We start from the raw sequence: 21445 nt of genomic DNA, 5'->3' as shown, positions 1-21445 counted from the left end.
ATTTTCTTATATGTGCATTATTTTAGTATTGGAAACTCCTAACATATTCAAATGAACAAGCATTATAGATATTTTTATAATGGTATGTGGTGTAGTGAATGTCATGAATGTCACAAGTAAATGTAGTATTAAAGTAAAAAATATAACTTTTTTTTCCCCCTGTTGATATATTTCTCCTCTGTACACATTTTACCATGTGACATGTTGTGCCCCAGTTTCTGCCTCCATCTCAGAGGATGGCAAACAGCATCATACTTTCTTCATGACCATCTCTTTATTCCCACACCTGGAAATCTCAGCTCAGTGTATTTCTAAAACTCCCCGGAGGATTTTGTGTGGCCATCCTACCTGTAGACCATGCAACACGTATGAGTTTATCAGAGCACCGTCCAAAGTTTGTCTCGGTTCAAAGCCGTTGGATCACGTAATGTGAAAAGTTATAGAATTTTTGTTGTTGTTGTTGTCAGAAACAAACAAATAATGTTATCCCTGGAGACTCTGTGTACCCACCCCCTTCAGGACACTCCCGTTATTGCAAAGTCCTCCAGACTAGCATTTTGAAATTTCGTTTTAGCCAAACAGTAAAAGAATATAAAAATAAACCAGGTATAGCTGATGATTTCGGAACCTTAGTTTACTTTCTTGTAAGGAGAATTTCGTTATAACCATGGTCATTATAATGGGAGTGCACTGTACTATGCAAAGATAACCTGAAGATAGTAGTGGTTGTAGTCTGGGCAAAGGCCACAGTTCCAAAGAAAATGTCTGTAATTGCTTGGTATGTACTGTAACGACAGAAACTGTGAAGAAATTGTATCACTAGGCCCATTCACACACACCAATAAATCATGATTTGACCAAAGATGCAAAGTGCACTCTCTTTTAATGCTCTTGTTCATAAATTACCCTGGTAAAAAAAAAAAAGGTGATCCAAATCTCACCAGTTCTTAAGAAAAATTTTGATCCAAATTGCACAGGTTTGAGTTTTTGTCTGCCTACTCTCAAAATTTAAAGATGGTGGCTTAGAACATAATCAAAATTGAGATATTACCAATTTTCTGGACCATATTTTTGTTTTTGACAGGTGCCATGTTTTCATTGATATCTCTACACAATATTCCTGAGTGACCCATCTTCAAATCCTCTTTACTCCTTTTTGCTGTGAAACTGCATCTCCTAACTCTCTTTTATTTGCATCATTTTTTTTTTTGTAAATGGGATATTATGATGGTCCAATTACAAAGTTTAGAGCTTTCTCTTTTTAACCCGTTCCTTACGGGAACCTGGTTTACCAGGTTCCCGTGGGAGCAACTGATATACGGGAACCTGGTTTACCAGGTTCCCAAAATGAAGACAAGGGTGCCTGCTCCAGTGGCCTAAATTCATGTTTCTTTGTGTTAAAATGCTCAGAAAAGTGGGTTTGATAAAAAGATCACAGTTTATTCTATCAGGATTTGTTCTCCTGCTGTTTAAAAAAGGGGGTTTTACAGTATTATGTACCTTTTCCTGATTTAGTTTTTTGCTTGTTCTGCTGTAAACTCGTACGAACATGTACATAATTATCAAGGCTGAGATCAGTTAGAAATGCGGGTTCGCTGACCCCAGTCACCTCATTCAGGTACCTGGTTTTGTGTAGAACAAAAGATTCTGAGAGCTCATCAGCGCACGCTCTATTCACACCTCGCACCCGATCGATATTTCCATTGTTCACGGGCACATGTAGTTGACCGTAGAAAGGGGGACACAATGAACCGCTTGACTGCCTTCACACAGCTGGATTACCAACCTGTGTGCCTCTCTGTCGACGGGCGAAAAGAATCTCGTTTGGGGGCGTTAAAGGCACCCAGAGAATTGCGGAAGGAACGGGTTAACTTTGTAGAAAAGTAGAAACTTATTTTGGCCTACTTTTTGTGACTTTTGTGCTGGGTGGTCATATTTTATACTGTGATGTGCCATTTTATTCAGCAGTAAAAAAAAAAAAAAAATGCTGGTGCTTTGACATGCAATTAAAACATCAGTTATATGTCTTACTTCAACAAGCTTACAAACAGAAAATATACTTTCCATAGAGTTAAAAGAGTTTCAGCTTCTCGATTTTTGGAGCCCGAGTAATAGGTAAATATTTGCTTCTATGTCAGAGTTTTTTTTTTTTTTCAAAGTTACTTGATTCTTCTGTTATTGATAGAAATGGCATTTATTTGTAGTTTGATAGATTTAGATATATATAGCTCTTATCAATTGGCTCTCGAGAGTTAGCAACATAATTTGTAATTGAAGAGATGAACATTTGAGGAATGTGCACAGACTTAGGCTCTGTGAATGAATTTTAACTTTATAGAATTTTACATAGCAGGTACTACATGTAGATTTAGATCAATCTATTAAGCAGCTCTCCCTTTGTCCATTTAATCTGATTTATTTTTTCTTCTTGGTGTGCATATGTAGCTAGCTGAGCTAGGTGATAGCATTTTTGAATCTCAATTTTCCATAAAACCTGACGGTGATTGGAAATTAATAGATTTGGCCCGCACGCATTTTACATTGAGCTGCAATGAGCAACTCCAAGGTATGGTGATTAAACACTATGTACATGATGTTAAACTGTTAAATTGTAATCTGCAATGTGTTTTAAGAAGCTGCACAGTCATTATGTGCAATATTTATAACAATGTCATGATGGAAATTGTAATGAGATATGACACAAAATTATCAATTTTTGTTTTTGTCCCTTTATGTTACTTATCCAAATGCATGTGTACAATGTATGTGTGTTGTTGGTCATTGTCCACGACATGATTTATCAGGGGCCATTTTTTAAAAATACATTGTTCATGTAATACTGTTGGCAGGTCTCTGTCTAAAGGCGGGGGGGGGGGGGGGGGGGGGGGGGAGGAGGAAATAGCATTTGCCGTAGTGCATGTTAGAAACCCTATATTCATTTTAATCACATATCATCACATATTTAGATTCGAACGTTGACACTAATGCATGTCAAGAAAGATCACTTCAAATCGTACAACCTGATGTGGAAATATATGTGTGTTCTTTCTTCCTTCCAAGTTTATAGGGATGGTATAGTATTGGTGGAAATGAGGATTGGGCTTTTAACTTTTTGTAAGATACCAAGAAACCACTTATGAAATAGTATTGAGTATACCCTTTTAAGAGGAATTCAAAGTTTATTTGATGAAAATCGGTTTTAGAATGACTGAGATATCCAAAAACCAAAGTCAAACAAAGTGATCGTAATAAAAGGTGGGTCCCACCTTTAATTAGGATTGCTCTGTTTTAGATATCTCAGCCATTTCAAAACCAATTTTCATCAAATAAATGTTGAATTCCTCTTGGAATTTCCTGCTTTCACATTTCATAATAGGTTTCTCATTGTGTCATCTAAAAATGTTAGAAACCTGAAGTTAGGTGTCAACCAAAACTATATGATCCCTTTAACTGTCTTTTTGCCATGCACTTTCTGCTCTTTTGATAAAGAAGATGCAGGGTACTAGATAAAACAAGAAATGATCTGTTTCTAGAGATATGACATTTGTAAGGTAATGATATTTCCACCCCCTCCCCCCCCCCCCTCCAAAAAAAGAAAAAAAAATCTCCATCTTGACATGTATCAAATTGTTTTGTTTGCTCTGTGAATTTAAATGTAGTTCTGCTGATCACATTTCCAGCAGGATGTATCATTTCTTAAAGCACCATCATTATGTTGTGTAGTATACATGTAATAGTATAATTTTTGTTCTGTGGTATAAAATAGAATGATAGCTGATGATTAATTATTAACATGCATTAGTATTTGTGTGTTTGATTTGCATAATACAATGTACTGTAATTAGGAACAGATATAACAGATTTGTTACTGTTCACTGAACGTGTATTCCAAATTTATGAATAAGCCGTAGACATACATTGTACAATGATGAATGACTGTTTAAATAGACAGAACAAATGTTAAATGCAGCCTACACATGCACAGATTCAACCCCCTCCCCAAATCTTTGAACAAAGTAATTCCTTTGACCTTCCGTAGCATTGTTTGCTACTGTACTAGCAAAGGTTATATTATCAAAACCTCAGAAATGAATACTGTGCGTTGAGTCAAGTGAAAAAAAGAAAAGAAAAAAGTGGTCGTGCTCACTTTGAAGTTAGTGTGTCTGTAAATGTTGATTGAGACTGCCAAATAAAGTAAGTGTCCTATTTTGTACGTAGATATTCATCTTTCGGTTTCTAATTGAAACTTTAGGCCTGTAGAGATTCAGATGATTTCATAGGAGAGTGGGATAATGTGTTGTCAATCCACTTCATATGAATGTCTTCTTTGAAAATGACTCGATTTTATTGGAAACCTTTGTTGTGGTTATATTTGTAATTTTGTGATCAGTGTTTAAGTCTTAACTACATGTTATGAATCCTTGCTTTTTGAGGACATTTTTTTTTTCTTTTAACCAGTTCTGTGATCAAATAACAAACTCAAATGAGAATGGTTGTTTACTTGTATCTAATGTAGATATCACAAAGTATATTTATTTGTTTGACGAATTCAATTTAAGATTTATTGGAACTATTTTTGAAAGTTGGAGTTCTTTGGAAATTTCTTACTGTATGGCTGACCAGTCACATACTGTATTTTGTTCTTATTCAACTGAGCATGACATATAAAGCCCTAATTGTATCAATAAAATATCTCCTTCGGATCATACAGAAACTAATGTTCTGTCCATCATGTGTTCTGCATATTTGCTTTAATTTTGTGTACAATATTGAAGATAACCCTAATAGAATGTGGGTGTTTGTTTGCAATGTAAGAGGCAAAACACTCTTTCCTTCAGTGAGGACATTGAATAGAGGTCCCGCTTACAAGAGAGTCAAATATTTAAAAATTATTTATTCGCCAATAATTAGGACACACACGTATGGGGTGCTTAAATGGAAGAGTAGAGTAGTGATAACACTGAAGAGGATATACCCTAGGTAAATAAGACCATGATGTGACAGCCCAGCTCAAGACGCACAAAAAGTAGGCCAAAATGAATTTCCACTTTTCTTATACGTACATAAAGAGTAAGCACTAAGGTATAAGATGATTGATACATAACAAGTAAAAACCATCCCAACCCATTCAAATAGTGATTGAAATACGGCAGAGTCAGGAGGAGCAGTTTCATAGAAAAGAGAGAAGGGATGATTTAAATATTACAGTCACTCGAGCGTCTCGTGCAGTAGTGTCAATGAAAACATGTCATATTTCACAGTGAAAGCAGTGCCTATAAAGAAAACAAAAATGGTCCAGAAAATCTGCTATCATCTCGATTCCGGTTTGGTTTTATAATCTACCAAAGATAGACAGTATAGGTGGAGAAAAGATTACTCTGCTAGATATGACGAACTATAACAACAACGAAAAAAAAAAGAATATGAATGTGTCTGTCGACCATATGACATATTTTGGTTCATTACAGAAAATCCCAATCTGTAAATTTAGGTGGGTTTGAGCTGGGCTATCACATATAAATCTCATTACAACATCATATTACCCCCCTTACATTTTCACTTTCGATCTTTTTTACTAGTCCTCTTCAGGGCTGGGTTTGTGGTACAATTGTAACAGGCATGGTGGGATTTGGGAATGAGTTGGGTCTGGCTGATTGCGTGCGTCTTGTGTCGGTTGGGCGCCATCAAACTCGACTCTTTCCATATCACAACTCAAGTTTTGAAGAAGATCCGACCCACGAAAAGGTCAAAGCTTGGCATCCAAAAGGCTGTAAAGTGAACAAAAACAGCAACCTCCCACTTATATGGCTCTTTCTTAGTTATTCAATCATATAAAGACCAAACCACACCATCATAGCCTCTTCCAAGTACAGTCGCGACAAAATCATGAAAGTTTTTATCAAATTAATATCGATACATAGTGTCGAGAATGGTATCGTATCTGACTATGACGTCACTGTTGTCTGCGGTTGTTGCGGCTGCGTTGCGGTGTTGTTGGCGGTGGTGCCACCATCGTCGGCAGATTCATCCACCTGACCGTTGACGTAGTCAAATCCCTTGAAAAACACGTAGAGTACAACGGTATTGACGATGTTGATGGCCGCCAAAACCAGAAAATAGTAGGCGAGGTGGCCGTTGTTGATATCAGGTGGATACCACTCATCCCCTGGAAACATCGGCGGTGATAATGAGAAGAAACGAGCTTAATGGTGACATCACTCAAAAAATGATAATGAATGACAACAAAAATGAAAACAGAGAGAACACATGCAAGAAAAAAAAGCTGAAGTTAACCGATGGTTGTCTTTGTGTACCTCGAAAAATTTCTTTGTGCGATTGTACTGAAAAAATAAAAATAAAGAGAGCTTTTCACACGTGCTCATCCTTTCGTAGAATGCAGAGGGAGTCTATTGTAGGTATTGAACTGGAGATGAAATTAGCAGTCAGTCATACTGCGTCATAATAATTGTTTAAGATGTGCTCTTTTCCTACATCGTCAGTGTTCCCAAAATGATTATGTTTCAAGCTACAAGTACTTGTCAGAGCTGCGCTCCTGCTATCGTACATTTTTATGTTTACAATAAGCATAAGCTCTGTTTAGCTGGATGTCGTATGCTTTACAGCTTGGGGTAGTAAACACACATAATATTCGCTTCGCCGTGTCTTGACTTTCTTAGCCTACTTTGACAGATAGAATCGATTCTTCGATCGCATTGGTACGTTTAACACTTTATAACATACCGATGGAAAGTACTTGAGGTTCACTTTTTTTTTTTAATTGTGTAGGCGCCCTATGTGTTTTCCCCTTCCTGTTAAAAATTAGAAAGAATTACGAGCTATAATATAGCACATGTCTTCATCATGGATTAAGTGGCAGTAAATTGTGTTTGCTAACAGTTTCATATGACTTGAATCATTTGTTTTTATGAACAATTCGTTACGAATGAGTTTACAGCCTGGTCCCGCATACGGGAAGACTGATAGGACACCTCCAGCTACCAAAAAATACTGGTGACCATCAACAAACCAATCTGCGACCAAACACCCAAAAATATGATCGGCGACTGGATGTAGACGAGTTGCCGATATGTTCTTGTCATAGCCATCTGTTGCGACACGGATTGTCGCCGCTACACGGATTGTCGCCCCCTTCTCGGGGCGACAATCCGTGACGGAGTTGGCGTCACGGATTGTCGCCCCGTCACGGATTGTCGTCTGGCGACAATCCGTGACGCTTGTGCAGTTCCCAGTTTTTGACCTCGATGGCGACAATCCATGATGGCAAAAAATTTGTTGCGACACGGATTGTCGCCCCGTCAAGGATTGTCGCCCCGGACTCGGGGTGGTTGCTCCGGTGTTAAGCTTTGGTGGGATGGGTATGACTGGTAAGTTATGCGTATGTTTGTTTGTTTGTTTGTGTGTGTGTGTGTGTGTGTGTGGGTGTGTGTGCATGGTATGTGCTGTGTATGATTTGCAGGTGCGTACAATAAGTGACTTGTGTATGAGTTTCCGTATTGTTGTGTGAGTGAGTGTGTGTGTGTGTGTGTGTGTGTGTGTGTGTGTGTGTGTGTGTGTGTGTGTTTGGAGTATAATAATACAATAATCATGTAGAAACTGTGCATGTGTGGTGGTTGTATAGTGGTAGTGATTTGTTTGTCTGTGTGTATACGTGTGCCTGTATGCGTACGTGTGTATGTGGTATCAAGAAGCTCCTTGGTGGTAGTGGCGTATGTGTATATCAAAGGGTACATGTATGTGATGGTGCGTGTTTGTGAGCGCAGTTTTGTGCCTGCATGAGTATCTGAGGGGTTTGGTGTTCGTGGGCTACATAGGCCCTACGTATGTGTGTTGTGTGTGAGCGTTCGTGTGTCTACGTAAGGCCCCAGTCACATAATGCTCTGCGTCCGGCGTTACGTCCAAATAAGTCTTTTTTTTTTCTGCGGACACCCGCGGATCCCTTGCTGTCACCAGAGCATTTTTACAAAACATACGGGAAAAAATATGCGGGCGATACGGAGAGATACGACCAAATGCGAATACTTGCGTCCACTTGCGGATATTCTTACGAATTGGCACGTAATTTTGTTCTTTCAACTTGCATAAATTTCCGAATAGTTCGGAACACTTGCGTAGAGTTGCGACTATTTACGGAGAGTTGCGGATATTTTCGGATAGTTACAGATTGTTATAAATAATTATGTACAATGTGACGATCCCTGCCAATTCAATGTATTATGACAGCAAATTTATCACATATTGGACTGTCTTACATCGTACACTGGGGAAAACTGAAATTGAATTTACATACAAGTTGTGAAAAGTTTTCGCATTTCTTTAATTTGCTTTACAATAATAAAAGATATATGAAATTTTGAACTTGAAGTTTGAATTTTATTTGTGCAGCTCAAATATGGATAAACATCATAAATGTAAAGACTACATAACATAATTATACCACAAATAGAATACAATCTAGATCGATAAGTTAAACAGAGTAAGAAAATATTACTTACAGTCATGGAATAGACTAACTGTGGTTACGCTGTCATTGTGCAGTGATATTCATGGCTTTCTGGGTTATGTTAAGGAGATTGTTATAATAAAGCAATGCCTATTACATTTCCAGAAAAAAAAAAAAAAAAACATTAAGACATTCGGACACCCCTCCCACACCCAAATACAATATTTAAAAAAAATGTAATATCCATGGAGCGTAAAGTGGGTAAGACTATTTAATATGGAAATACTAAATTCGTTCTCATTTTATATAGTTTATCGCTGTCCCACACCTTCCCAGCCAGAAAAGTGAAAAAAATGCTGTCACTTCATCCCCAACCCAAAAATTGCCTTCCGAGTTTCGAAAAATATACATTCAAATAGTATACAAGGGAAAAATGTTCAGCACCAATGGTCAAGCGATGTCATGCGTATATGGGTGCCACCTAAAATGACCATTTGTGGGAGAAATTTCGTAACTTGACTTTGCGGTTCTGCCTCTCCACCGCTCCGAGTGTGTTGTAGCATTCCTTCAGGTAAATGCGCTGCAGCTTGGCAACACGAGTTGTGTGGCTTCCCACGCGTCTCTGTGTTCCCATGCGAGTGGAAAACAGAAAACGTCGAAGGACGTAATCGTCTACAGCATCCCCTGTGCAATTCCCTGTACCTAGAGGTTCGTTGATCCAATAATGAAATTCGGAATAACGAACCTTCGAATAAAGAACCTCCGACTAAAGAGCCTTCAGAATAACGAACTTTTGCAATAACGAAATGTAACCCCCTCCCCACATACACACACACCCGAACCGATACCACATTCCTTCCTGATGAAACGACTTCCCAATGTTGATGAATTAATAAGACTAGTCACATAATGGACGGTATGCAGAAAAGCAGCATCCGCCCGCACGCAAGCACCACTCCGAATTCATAAACAAATCCGCCAAACTCATCAAAGTCAAAGCTGCTGATAAAATCAATATCAACGTTTATGCCAGCAACAGCTTACTAGGTGTCCCTACCCACGCGCAGCTAAAAAACACATACGCAAAAAGCTGACATAATAAACACATTCTTCCATCACACACACACACACACACACACACACATACACACACACACGCACAAACGGACACTAAATTATCATGTGCGCGCGCACATACACACTTCCTTGAAACCTCACCATGACTTTTTACATGGCATGTTTGCATGGATGTAGCCATGTAAGTTATGTGTTAGTATTTTAATGACTATGTCCTGAACGATATTACCCAGCAAAATGTGCTTGAGGGCGGGCGACAATCCGTGCCGCCAGCCCTCGTCACGGATTGTCGCCAGACGACAATCCGTGACGGGGGCGACAATCCGTGCCGCCAACTCCGTCAAGGATTGTCACCCCCGAGCCGGGGGCGACAATCCGTGTAGGGGCGACAATCCGTGTCGCAACAGCCATCTTTTCTTTCATCATATACATCTTATTCTTGCTCACTATACGTCAGTTCAGTTGCTTGTTCTGCTGCATAGGTGACAGCTGTGACAATTCGATGGCCTCAAATGAAATGCATAAAAAAAAAATAAAAATCAGACAGACCAAACAAATAGAACATACCTGCTGTAAGCGCGTTTATGGCGGGAACCAGAAGAATTCCTACCAGGTGACCCAAAGTGAAGTAAAAGAAGAAGATACCGGTCAAGGTAGCCGGGAGGAGCTGTAGCGACTGTTTGAAGGCAAACTCGAGTCCTGGATTGAGAGAGAGAGGGAGAGAGAGAGAGAGAGAGAGAGAGAGAGAGAGGGGGGGGGAGGAGGAAAGACAGAGGGGGGGGAATAAGAGATGGAGAGTCACAGAGAGAGGGGGAAGGGAGAGGAATGGAGAGATGACACATCATAGAGTTGCCTCATACCTCGTCCATGTATATTTTATTCGTAAGCCCCAGTCACATAATTATATAAACACTGATCCTCAAGGATCTACAAGGCAATCTCCGGAACATGCCGGCAATGATCCGGGGAGTTTCGGGATAATTTTGCCTATGATGGGGTCTCAACGAGCGTTCATGACTGTACACATGGTATCAACACGGCAGCTACACGGATGAGGCCGGGCCAGCACGGCATCTGGCAACTACACGGTCCATGCCGGAAGAGCGTCTACACGGAACATCAGGGCGTCTACACGGACCAACATGGCAGCTACATGAACCACGTACGCCGGTAGACGAAAATCTGCCGTAAAAAGCGAGCTGATTTTAGATTTTTCATTAATCTTCTCGTTCTCGTTACGTACGGGACCAGGTAGATTCGTGTCCATCCCTGTAATACCGTGTTTGAACGTAATGGTCCGTGTAAATGCCATGTGGCTGCTGTGTAGGTCCGTGTAGCTGCCTTGATGATCCATGACTGTCTTTGGACTGCCAAGGATACTCACTTCGCCTACACGATCGTTCCAGGCAGCCACACGGACCTTTACGGCAACTACACCGCAGCCACACGGGTCATCCCGGATTGCTCGGCCAACGCGGCAGTCCCCGGACGACGCCGGATGTTTTTGACCTCCAAAAGTTGCCGTGTTGGCCTCCCGGATGTCCCCAGATCGATACGGACTTACACGGTCCTCCAAGGATGCCCAAGGCGTAAACACGGATCTCACCCCCGGATCACCCCTGATCAGATCCGGGGTGATCCGGCATGTCAATGTGACTGGGGCTTTACTTTGAAAAACTCTGATATACAGTACTATAACAAAGTCGGCTTTGACAGCATATAGATTCGCAAGCATTATAGCTTATAATCCGAACTCGCAAAGAGGAAGAAAAGGATAAGAGCTACGTTTACACTGACAGGTCAATAGATAGTCTAGCTGTTCTTCTCAAGCAATATTGCCTCCATCTGTGGTGCGGTTATGTTACGCTCTTTCTTTCGACTATATTTCAAACTCCTTCCTTTCCTGTATTGTTGTCGTTGATAAGAAATATATATTCGTTGCCGCCTCCAAAGAGGTCTCCTGTATTAGACATATTGTGACGTCATTTCAAGAGCCTTCGTCATAATTCATTTAGATTAATCACACAAAGTCAACGTCAAGAAACCAATGCAAACCACTTTCCTCAAGGAATGTTCTTCGTATTCTATAATAGCCACACTCCAACTTCATAAACAGATTAAACTTTGCAGCTTTACCAATGACACACTGGAAGCACCATTACGGGTGCAACTTTGCACCTTTCAAACCAGTGTCACAACGGGAGCACTTTTAATGTACAACTTTGTACCTTTTCTCGTCTAAAACGTGCAAATTCGCACCAGTACAGGTGTCCCTACTGTGTCTTTTCAAGGTGCAAAATTGAAACAATTTTTCTTAGTGTGTACCATGTCCGTGTTATCGATCATTTTCTTCCTGAAGTTGGCCGACATCATTTATTTTCATATTTCTCGCTACCCCCTTTTTTATTGCTCTAAATGACGTTAACGAAAAATTGTCTGACTCTAGCTTTATCTATCAAAGGGAACAAGCACACCTACCTGAAATGTATACGAGAACGTCGGCTAAGGCCATGAGTAGGTACTGTGGAATAATGTAGATCAGGGACAGATCAGACACAACATACTCGATGCCATCTGCGCTTGTGATTACCGAGCTCCCTCCATCGGCAATGATATTCAGCCGAGCGCTCTCTACGGCAGCTGCAAACAAAACCGACAGCGTGGCGCACACGAGGCCCCAGACTGGTCCAAAGCAAACGAACAGGAGACAAGTAACAGGAGACAAGTAACTCCAAGGTAAAGGCATATGCTATAAGGGGACTAACAAAAATACATGTAACTTACGACAACTTGCGACCGTGTGCCGTCACCATGTTCAATGCAAAATGATATATCCAATTTAAGCTTTCTCGTCCATTACCCAACGTAGCTCTGGTATACATGTTATTGATGATTTCTGGCCTCCCTTCAGAAACATGATCTTTCTAGTTGGAAATAGTTGACCAAGTCAAATTGACGAAATTTCCTAGATATCGTCTTCTTTATCTTCATTATCATCATTATCATTATAATCATCATCACAATCACCATCATTATCATCATCACCATCACCATCACAATTATCATCATTATAACCATCATCATTATCATCACCATCATTATCATCATCTTCACCATCATCATCATCATCGTCACATCGTCGTCGTCATAATCATCGACATCATCACATTCATGTTACAGAATTTGGTGGTATATTTTCAGTTTAAACCGTACGGGACCTCAAAAAATGATAGTGACTGTCATGAATGCTTCAGTCTTTGGACTCACATGTTCGGAAGGACAGCGTGGTGGAAACGAGGCGCGCGCTGAGGTATGGGTAGACGTAGACATTGACGATGGGTGCCAGAGCCACCCCGACTGCCGGCAGGATGGAGCTCACGATGTCGGGAGGAATGAAGTGGCCAAAAATCTCTGGTCTGAGATGTTGGGCTTGCTCCAGGAACGAGGACGATGTCTAATGATAATAGTGGTAATGATGATGATAATAGTAATAATAATAATAACAATAATAATAACAATAATAATAATAATAATAATAATAATAATAATAATAATAATAGTAATAACAATTTCTTCGAAAAGCACTAGAAGACTCAGGTTCCAGGATGGAACTTGACGTGATATTGATCTCCAAGTATATCTTGTGAAGATAGAGACAATAATGATAATAATAACAACAATAATAATAATAATAATAATGATAATAATAATAGTGATAATAGTAATAATAATAATAATAATTATGATAATAATAATAATAATAATAATAATAATAATTCTTATTATTAGTATTATTATTATTATTATTATTATTATTATTATTATTATTATTATCATTATTATGTCTTATTTACCCAGAATAACCTCTTCAGTGTTGCCACTGCTCTACCAGAGTGCCTTGCCATTATTATTACCTTAGCGTTGCCAGGTACCCATTTGTACACATGGGTCGATCCAATTGGGAGTCGGGGAGTCCTATCCACTATGCCACTGCGCCCCAAAACATTAAGAAGATATGATAAGCAAATCTAAACTGTAACCCTAGTTTATGTTTCAGTCAGTTTTCGACATACGGAATGAAATGGAATATGGCTGCAAATGTTTACAAAAAAAGGGAAAGAACGGTAAAGACGTGGCACTTTAAACACTTTTTCGTGGAACAGAGAAAGTAAAATAAAGAGTAGAGGAGAGGAGGGAAAGAGCTGGAGAGAATGCTTGTGGTGACGGCACAACTAGACCATTGGTCTTAGCTTGGAAAACAACATGTTTTATAATACATCCTTTACTGCTAAAACCATCCGTGTAAAGTTTAGAATGTTTACAATGTAATTACAAATGTAAATACTGGTTGAGTGAAAAAAGTAGCAAAAATATAAGAAGACATCAGTAAAACATTTAAAAAATGACCATCGATTTCTTATAGTTTCGGTGCCGTCATCGCTGGATAAGGAGTCTACAACATTATCTGACGTCATAATAGACAACAAAAACGAAAATGCAAACATATTTCCACTTTTCTGGCAAAATGCAAGAATATGCGACCAACCTCTTTCTAAAAGTAGGGAGACTGATATTACCCTGACAGTAACAGGTCGATGAAACGTGTATTATCATGGAAATGACTTTTTTTTTGAAATTCTCCTTGTTAAATAATTTCTATTCATATCACTGTCCATAATGAAATAATACAGTAGGCTCCTACCGGGGGATGACGGAATCGAAAGTTTATTTTCAATCGATTATATTTCCTTTGAAATTTCACTGATGTTTCCTACTGATGTTGCTGCTTTCGCTTTGGTTTCTTTTAAGGATTTGAACTATTTCAAAGTCATTCATTGGTAAGACATTATAGCCAAGGACTAAGTGTCCCATCGGAATACCTGGTAACGTAGGATACCGTAAGGTAGAAGGGCCGAGAGCAGGAGAGAGGCGTATAAGATTCTCAGACTTGATACCACCTTATCTTCCGAAATGCCGCTGACACTAGCAAAGTCTTGCACATTAATCCTGCCAAAGTACTTGGGTGGGGTCTCCGGAGGTGGGGTTGGTGGGGGTGCGGCCAGTAGTGCTGGTCCCGGTTGTGATGTGTCTGCGGTGATACCGCCGTCGTTCGACGCGGTTGTTGGACCAGGATCAAGGGCACCGATCAGAGGGATGGTCTCGTCGACGTCGACTTCAATATCATCGACAACGGTGGATGACAAACAACTCTGGCATGAAGTACATGAGATCTTGTCTCGGATCCGGGAACACAGATTGCCACATGTAGACTTGAGTGAGCCGATAAGTGTTTTATGTGCCACTTTGGCGACCGTAACAGCTGGTGTGGTACCTGCCCTCAGCGAGAAACAAATCCACTTGGTTACTGCGATGCTTTGTTATGCAAAAGCGTATAACAAATTTCGATAACTGCAATATCTACCACTTTCCTTTACAGGTTAGTAACGTCATACAAATTTGCTGACTGACAGTGGCGTACCGTGGGTGAAGACATTGGGGTGGGGGGGGGGGGCACCTCATGGAAAAGTAATCTTGAGGGTGTTAATTATTAACATGCTTGTGCGTGCGTGCGTGTGTATGTGTGTGTGCGGTTCCTTCTGTCAATTGTTACGTGAAAAATGTTTTGCCGTGGGAGAACACTGCAAAAATGTTCCTCCATCACGTGACTGTGTTTAGCCAATTAGGCCTACTAACCGGTATTTGACTAACCCATTTAATATAGCGGAATGTGATACAGTACATTCCACAGCGCAGTCACTGAGCAGCATTGCCACGAATAGGACGCACGAATAGCAAGCAAAGCGAGGGAGCTTAGCGATCAAACACGAGCAAAGAACATGCTCTTCTCTGTACCTTGAATACATACAGTATGTTATCATTTTTACCCAATGAATATCTTCCCGAAAAATATAAGTTCCACGTGCAAAAACTCCTTTCTTTCTTGTCGGCGCAATGTCTGTTACATGTTAACAGTTTTCCTTACATTGATTATGGAATGACGGTGTGAAATGACAAAATTACTGGTAGCAACTTCAGGAGAATTGCATAACAATCAAATGCGAGCGAGCGGAGCGATTAAGCTGTAAGGCGCACCGGGCAATTACTGTCAGCAACATCAGTCAGGAGAACAATTAAATGCGAGCGAGCTGGAAAATTTTGACATTTTACATTCCAAAAACTGCCGTTTGTAGATATATTTTTCCACTTTGGAAAGTAAGGAGGGGCGGGGGAGCTCATCGGGAGCAACTGCTGGCAATTACTGGCAGCAACATCAGAAGAATTGCATAATAATTAAATGCGAGCGAGCTTGAAAATTTTGACATTTCACAGTCCAAAAACTGTTGCTATATTCTTCAGCTTTGGAAATTAAGGGGGGGGGGGAGGTGCACTGGGCGCAACTGCTGGCAATTGCTGGCTGCAACATCAGGAGTATTGCATAACAATTAAATGCGAGCGAGCTTGAAAATTGTGACATTTTATAGTCCAAAAGGTGCCGTTTGTATATAGCTATATTTCTCGCTTTGGAAATTAAGGGGGGAGGGGGCGCACCGGGCGCAACTGCCGGCAATTACTGGCAGCAACATCAGGAGAATTTCATAATAATTAAATGTGACCGAGCGGAGCGAGCGAGCTTTAAAATTTTGACATTTTACAGCCCCAAAACTGCCGTTTGTAGCTATATTTTCCGCTTTTGAAATTAAGGGCGGCGCGCCCGGTGCGCCCCTCCCCCTGGATCCGCCACTGGTAGTCAAGGGTGTCGGTTCATGTTCATGATTGAGGGAGGTATGACCAGCGTCGAATTGACCAAACGGGGGAGTTTTCACATTCTGTCACGTTGTCTCTTACACAATAATTACATACAAGTTGAACACAGATAAAGATAACGTTTGGTTTGAGTTAAACCAGGTAATTGAAACAATGATAAAAGAACCAGTCAGGTAATGTGTTTTGTTACCCTAGGGTTTATCTTTTTGTTGTTGCTGTGCAGAAGGCTAAGCTGCTTTGAAATACGAAATGAGTGGACTTACGAAACATGTCGTAACTTTTCACAATCGAAGAAAATCAGAAAAATGAATATCAACGGTCATTTTACATTTTGGTGGTGGGTCGGACACAGTGTTTTGTTATTTAAGCATCTATTCATAGCGGTGTATTCTTTTCATGGAGGTAGAGAAACATCCAACTTTCGATTTTTTTTTTTTTTTTTTGGGGGGGGGGGATATCAAAAGTTTTGCTTCCATATCAAAATTAGTTAAAGCCCCTCAATGTGGCAGGTTATCACTGCTACACTCACTGCAGACAGCTTGATGCGTCGTCTTGTAATAATTCTTGGCGTAAACGAAGAATGCCATGATGCCGAGGTTGACGATGACGACGATGACGAAGCCGACGAAGAAAGAGACTTTGGTTTGAACGAACGTCAGGCTGGTGTAGGCAATCAGAGGAGCAAACTGCAGCGCGCTGTAGAGACTACAAAAGAGAAGGAGCAAGATTAGTCCAAGTTTCAGACCGTCAGCTCGTGCTAATTTATCTATTTAATTGATTCATTATATCGAAATATTTAGCCAGAATAACATGATTGACACTGGAGTTTGTCGCAGAAAAATGTGAAGTTAGTCATTTTTTTATTTCATCCGGTCAAAGTTAGCCAAAAGGAAAAATCAAACTCACAAGTTAATAGGAACATAACAATGACTGAATATTTCTATCCCCTCTTATTGGTATTCACTAGTGGACACAAAAAGTCATTGCAGTGTGAATTGCCCAGTGTGGGGTGATGTGGTTGATCATTATTCGTTCTCGCTAAGATTCGTTAATCAAAAAATGAAGAAAGGTTAGTTGTATATTCGGAAGGATAGTTAAAAATCTAAAAACTGGAAAAAAAATCGTTATTCCGAAGGTTCGAAAATCAAGTTTATCCGTAAACGAAATTAGGTTTGTAATTCCGCAGGCTCCTTAGTACGCACCCTTTTTTAAATACTTTTTTTACTTTTGGACTAAGAACCTTAGGAATAGAGAACTTTGAATTAACGCCACAGATTTTCCGATAAGCAACGATTTTAGAGAAACTTATTTCATTTTCGGACAACCGGACATCTTGGTATGGGGAATTTGTTTGTTTCAAACATAACAAACCATAGTTCGGTTTTGGATTAAATATTCTTCGGAATAAGAACATTGCAACTCTTAGCAAAATTTTTGAACTCTTTCGAGTGCCTTCATCAATGTAGCCTGTGAAACGTGAGTTTGGTAAACACAAGTTGTCGCCTGCAGTATTGCAGTGGTCCATGATCAATGGCGCCAATATTGATATTGCAGCTTTATTCTTACACACAAATTCAATGAATTTTGTAGCTTTTTTCGGCATAATCTTATCAAGAGTACACTGTACATTACTATTAGAGCTAGCAAATAATGGATGTTCTGTTGCCTATGCAACGTCCTACAAACCACCTTGAATACAAAGAGTAAGCAAAAGTAAGCCTTTATTTTTAAGCTTTGACGATCATTGTTAAAGTTAAAACATATTATATGTAATGTTCACTGTAAGCTCAGCCCATCCATAGTGGGACAAGCTTCCCGAATTCTCTTCATGGCCTGTAATGCCTGTGTATCGGTTTCCGCAGGAATGATTTTGGCAAGTTGCATGGTCTACTTGCCTGTAAATATTCATTTTCAAACCTAGTTTTTTGAATTACACTGTTTTGAAGAAGATCGCTACTTTCACAGCAAATAATCCAAGCATCACATGTGGTGCTCGAAGGCGTGTTAGTCATGTATAGTCATATGTGATATTGCTTGTCGTTGAAAACTACCAAATTCAGAACACACTCGTTCCTGTCATGGACGTTAAAGGCGTTACAGAGCCCACTTCCAGGTTTTACTTCTGGCTCCACTTCCGGGTTTCTTCAGCTGACAAGCAAAAAAAAAGTTGGGGGGGGGCAAAGTGGTGACACCTTATGTATTCCTTTGTATGGTGCAAAAAAAAAAAAAAAGTGTCGGGGCCCGAGCCTCCCTTCCCCCTTCCCCCGTTCCGCCAGCCATGCATTATTTTCCTTTCAGATGAAACAAAGCTTTAATTTTTCAAAGTACTTCTAATATTTGAGTTCGGGACAGAAACAACCAATGTAATAATGCTATAACCAGTGTAATCAATGCTAAGTATCGTTGAAGATACAAAATGTGAACAATGATAATAAGGTACGGTTTATTGAGAGAAAATAGTGATATCTCCTTATATTTTAGGCTTTATTGCAAAATTTTTATATGGTAGGATGTTTTGTGATACAGTGGACCTACAAATATGCATCAAAAGTGATAACTCGAACATTTTTTAAAGCCATTGCTCCCAATGGTTAACGGTACCACTCATCCAAACCAGCATTGCTTCTACGACTGGTACATGATAATTATGAGTCTTTTATCCCTGTGCAGTTGATGTGCAGCTTTTAAAAATACAGTGTACGACAAAAGCAAAAAAAAAACAAAAAAAAAACAAAAACCCCCCCAAAAACCAAACCTCCCCCCCCCCCCCAAAAAAAAACCTCTTACATGTGGAAAAATGTTTCCAAGACGGAATCACCGTACGGCTCAACCTGTGAGGCAGCGAATGGAGGTGCCGTCGTGTTGATGGCTACGACTCCCAGGCCGATCAGGAGCCGACCAATGAAGTAATAGATTTGCCTCTGATATATGGGTAGACCGTACTGCGGACCATATTGAGCCCAGTCGAAGGTAATCAGAGGAAAAATGCAGGTACCTGTAGACGCAGAAGAATGGAGAACCATATTTGGTCAGGGTGGTCTTGTTATCAACCGACTTGATCGGTCAATGTGTAGGCCTATAGCGTAGATAGAGCAGACATGGTGAAGAATGTAATCTTGAATATCTTTAAAATTTCATCCATTTTGTTTCTGTCTTTGTACACGGGTGTCAATCGGATAAGATTTGTCCCCGTTATTTTTTTTTTACTTTGAAGAGACGTTCAATAACAAATATACCAACATGAGCAAAAGAAGGACTAGAGAAGAGTGCATGGTCAATTTACCGTCACGAGAAACTAACATTTCACGCCAATGACACCTAGTCAGGAAGTGACACCGACATCTTGACTTTTTGATGAAAATTGCTGTTTGCGTATATACAAACTGTAGGGCCCACCTCAGTCTTATCTTTTATATCCTCTTCTGCGATCTCCTTCATTTTCTGCTTCTTTTTCTTTTTGCGTCATATTTTAGTTGTTGTTTTTACTTTTAAGTTTATGAATGGTTTGAGCACTCAGAATAATCCGTGTTCGCTTGAAACACACTGCACTGGAGCTAAAACTGTGTTTCTTAAGTGATGTGTATTACTTACCCAATAGGCAAGATACACCACCCACGTGCATTACTGAGTACGGCCCCGTGCACGAGTCAGATATCAGTCCGATGATGGGGAAGAGGAGAATGTTGATGGCGAAGACAATGATCTCAGTGATTTTGGCTTCGGAATAGCTATAGTGGAGGAATTCCTTGGAGAACAAGGTGAGGTTGGTGGCCACGGAGAAAAAAATGAGTTGGGCGGAAAAAGCCCCCAAGACGATGAAGAAGGTGTTGAATACAACTTCCTTCGGAACCGATGCATTGCCGTCTGTACCATCTACTAGGTCCCCAATTTGCGACGCCATGTCGGAGAAGAATCCCTGTACCTCTGGTGGTTCATTTTCATCCACAATACTAACGACTTCAGAGACCGCATCCTCGGATGTAGCTGAAACACTGTTATCCGTTGTGTTGGTTGTTTCATTCGCCTGAGACGACGTTGGTGGCGCAGGGTTAGACGTGGAAGACGTCGGATCGGAAGAAGGGTTTTCCGAAGACATGATGTCTAAGTTTGCTCTTGTTATGGGTTCATATAATAGTTTATTCGTATGTTTGTTATTCCGACCAATAAAGATCCATTTATGAAGCGAGGAAACACTATGCGCCTATTCTGAAGCGAAGTAAACAGAAGTGTTATCTTTATAGCCTGGAGATGTCATGCTGAGCACTTACAAAGAGACTCCCCTTATTCCGGCCGTCAAGGAGAGGTTGTACTGTGCTGGTTGCTGATTATGAACGTGTTACCTATGTAATCTCAACTAAAAGTAAACAAATACCTACCAGCCTACATGCACATTAAAAGCTATAAATATTTATTGCTGGTCGCAGGAGCTATCATTTAATTCGCATCAGAAAGCATCGGATTTCTCTTCCAAACGTTTTGTCATTGGAGTCTGACAGAAGGCACGGATAGTTTAACTCACTACTCTTCGAGGGCGGTGAGTTGGCTCAGTCGGTAGCGCGTCTGCCTCACGATCACGCGGCCCGGGTTCGAACCCGAGTCTTGACTGAGCAATGTTGTGTGTGAACATACCGTCCCCTCTAGCAAGAGGCAAAACACTCTGTCCCTCGGATAGGACATAAAATGGAGGTCCCGTGTATGAGAGAGTCACAGCTCATGCACGTAAAAGATCCCGCTTCATTCATTCATCGCAAAGAGCAGGGGTACTGTCTAACCCGGTGAAGTGGTCCCACCCCACATCCAACTGGACCCCATGGAAGACCAGCTTAGTGTAGCTGAATATGGGCTATCCAGCCATCTTCACAGATGGAAAATGAACAACAACAACAACAACCAGGGGGAACTAAATTAAAAAAACTAAAATTAAGATGAAGAAAGAAATAGAGGAAACAAAATCTAAGTAAGGAAACTGTAACAAAAATAGTCTTATCAAATCATTATTGGTGACGAGGAAAAACGAACTCGATCTATACCTATTTGTTTACTTACATCCCTTTAATTACGTTAGAATAAACATGTTTGTATCATGACATCTGAATTTGACTATCTCAAGGGCATCTATAAAGAAAGCTTACATATACTTGT

The 21445-nt window shown here is 40.2% G+C and overlaps 1 protein-coding gene across 1 annotated transcript; it reads right to left on the bottom strand.

Moving 5' to 3' along the window:
* Positions 1–5945: 5945 nt before the first annotated feature.
* Positions 5946–20399, bottom strand: LOC139731141 (solute carrier family 15 member 4-like). The gene is made up of 8 exons (XM_071642024.1): positions 19895–20399; positions 19091–19298; positions 16833–17008; positions 14419–14870; positions 12806–12992; positions 12017–12220; positions 10106–10237; positions 5946–6166 (listed from the first exon to the last, which is right to left on the bottom strand). Exons 1-8 carry the CDS (start codon positions 20397–20399, stop codon positions 5946–5948), a joined length of 2085 nt encoding a protein of 694 aa, XP_071498125.1.
* Positions 20400–21445: the final 1046 nt, after the last annotated feature.

This window comes from Diadema antillarum, unplaced genomic scaffold, assembly GCF_040938485.1.
Source record: "Diadema antillarum isolate AM-2024a unplaced genomic scaffold, OU_Dant_1.0 seq00000358_RagTag, whole genome shotgun sequence".
NCBI classification, from domain to species: Eukaryota; Metazoa; Echinodermata; class Echinoidea; order Diadematoida; family Diadematidae; genus Diadema; species Diadema antillarum.
The sequence above is the reverse complement of the archived record's forward strand: the minus strand, read 5'-3'. Positions and strand labels throughout refer to the sequence as shown.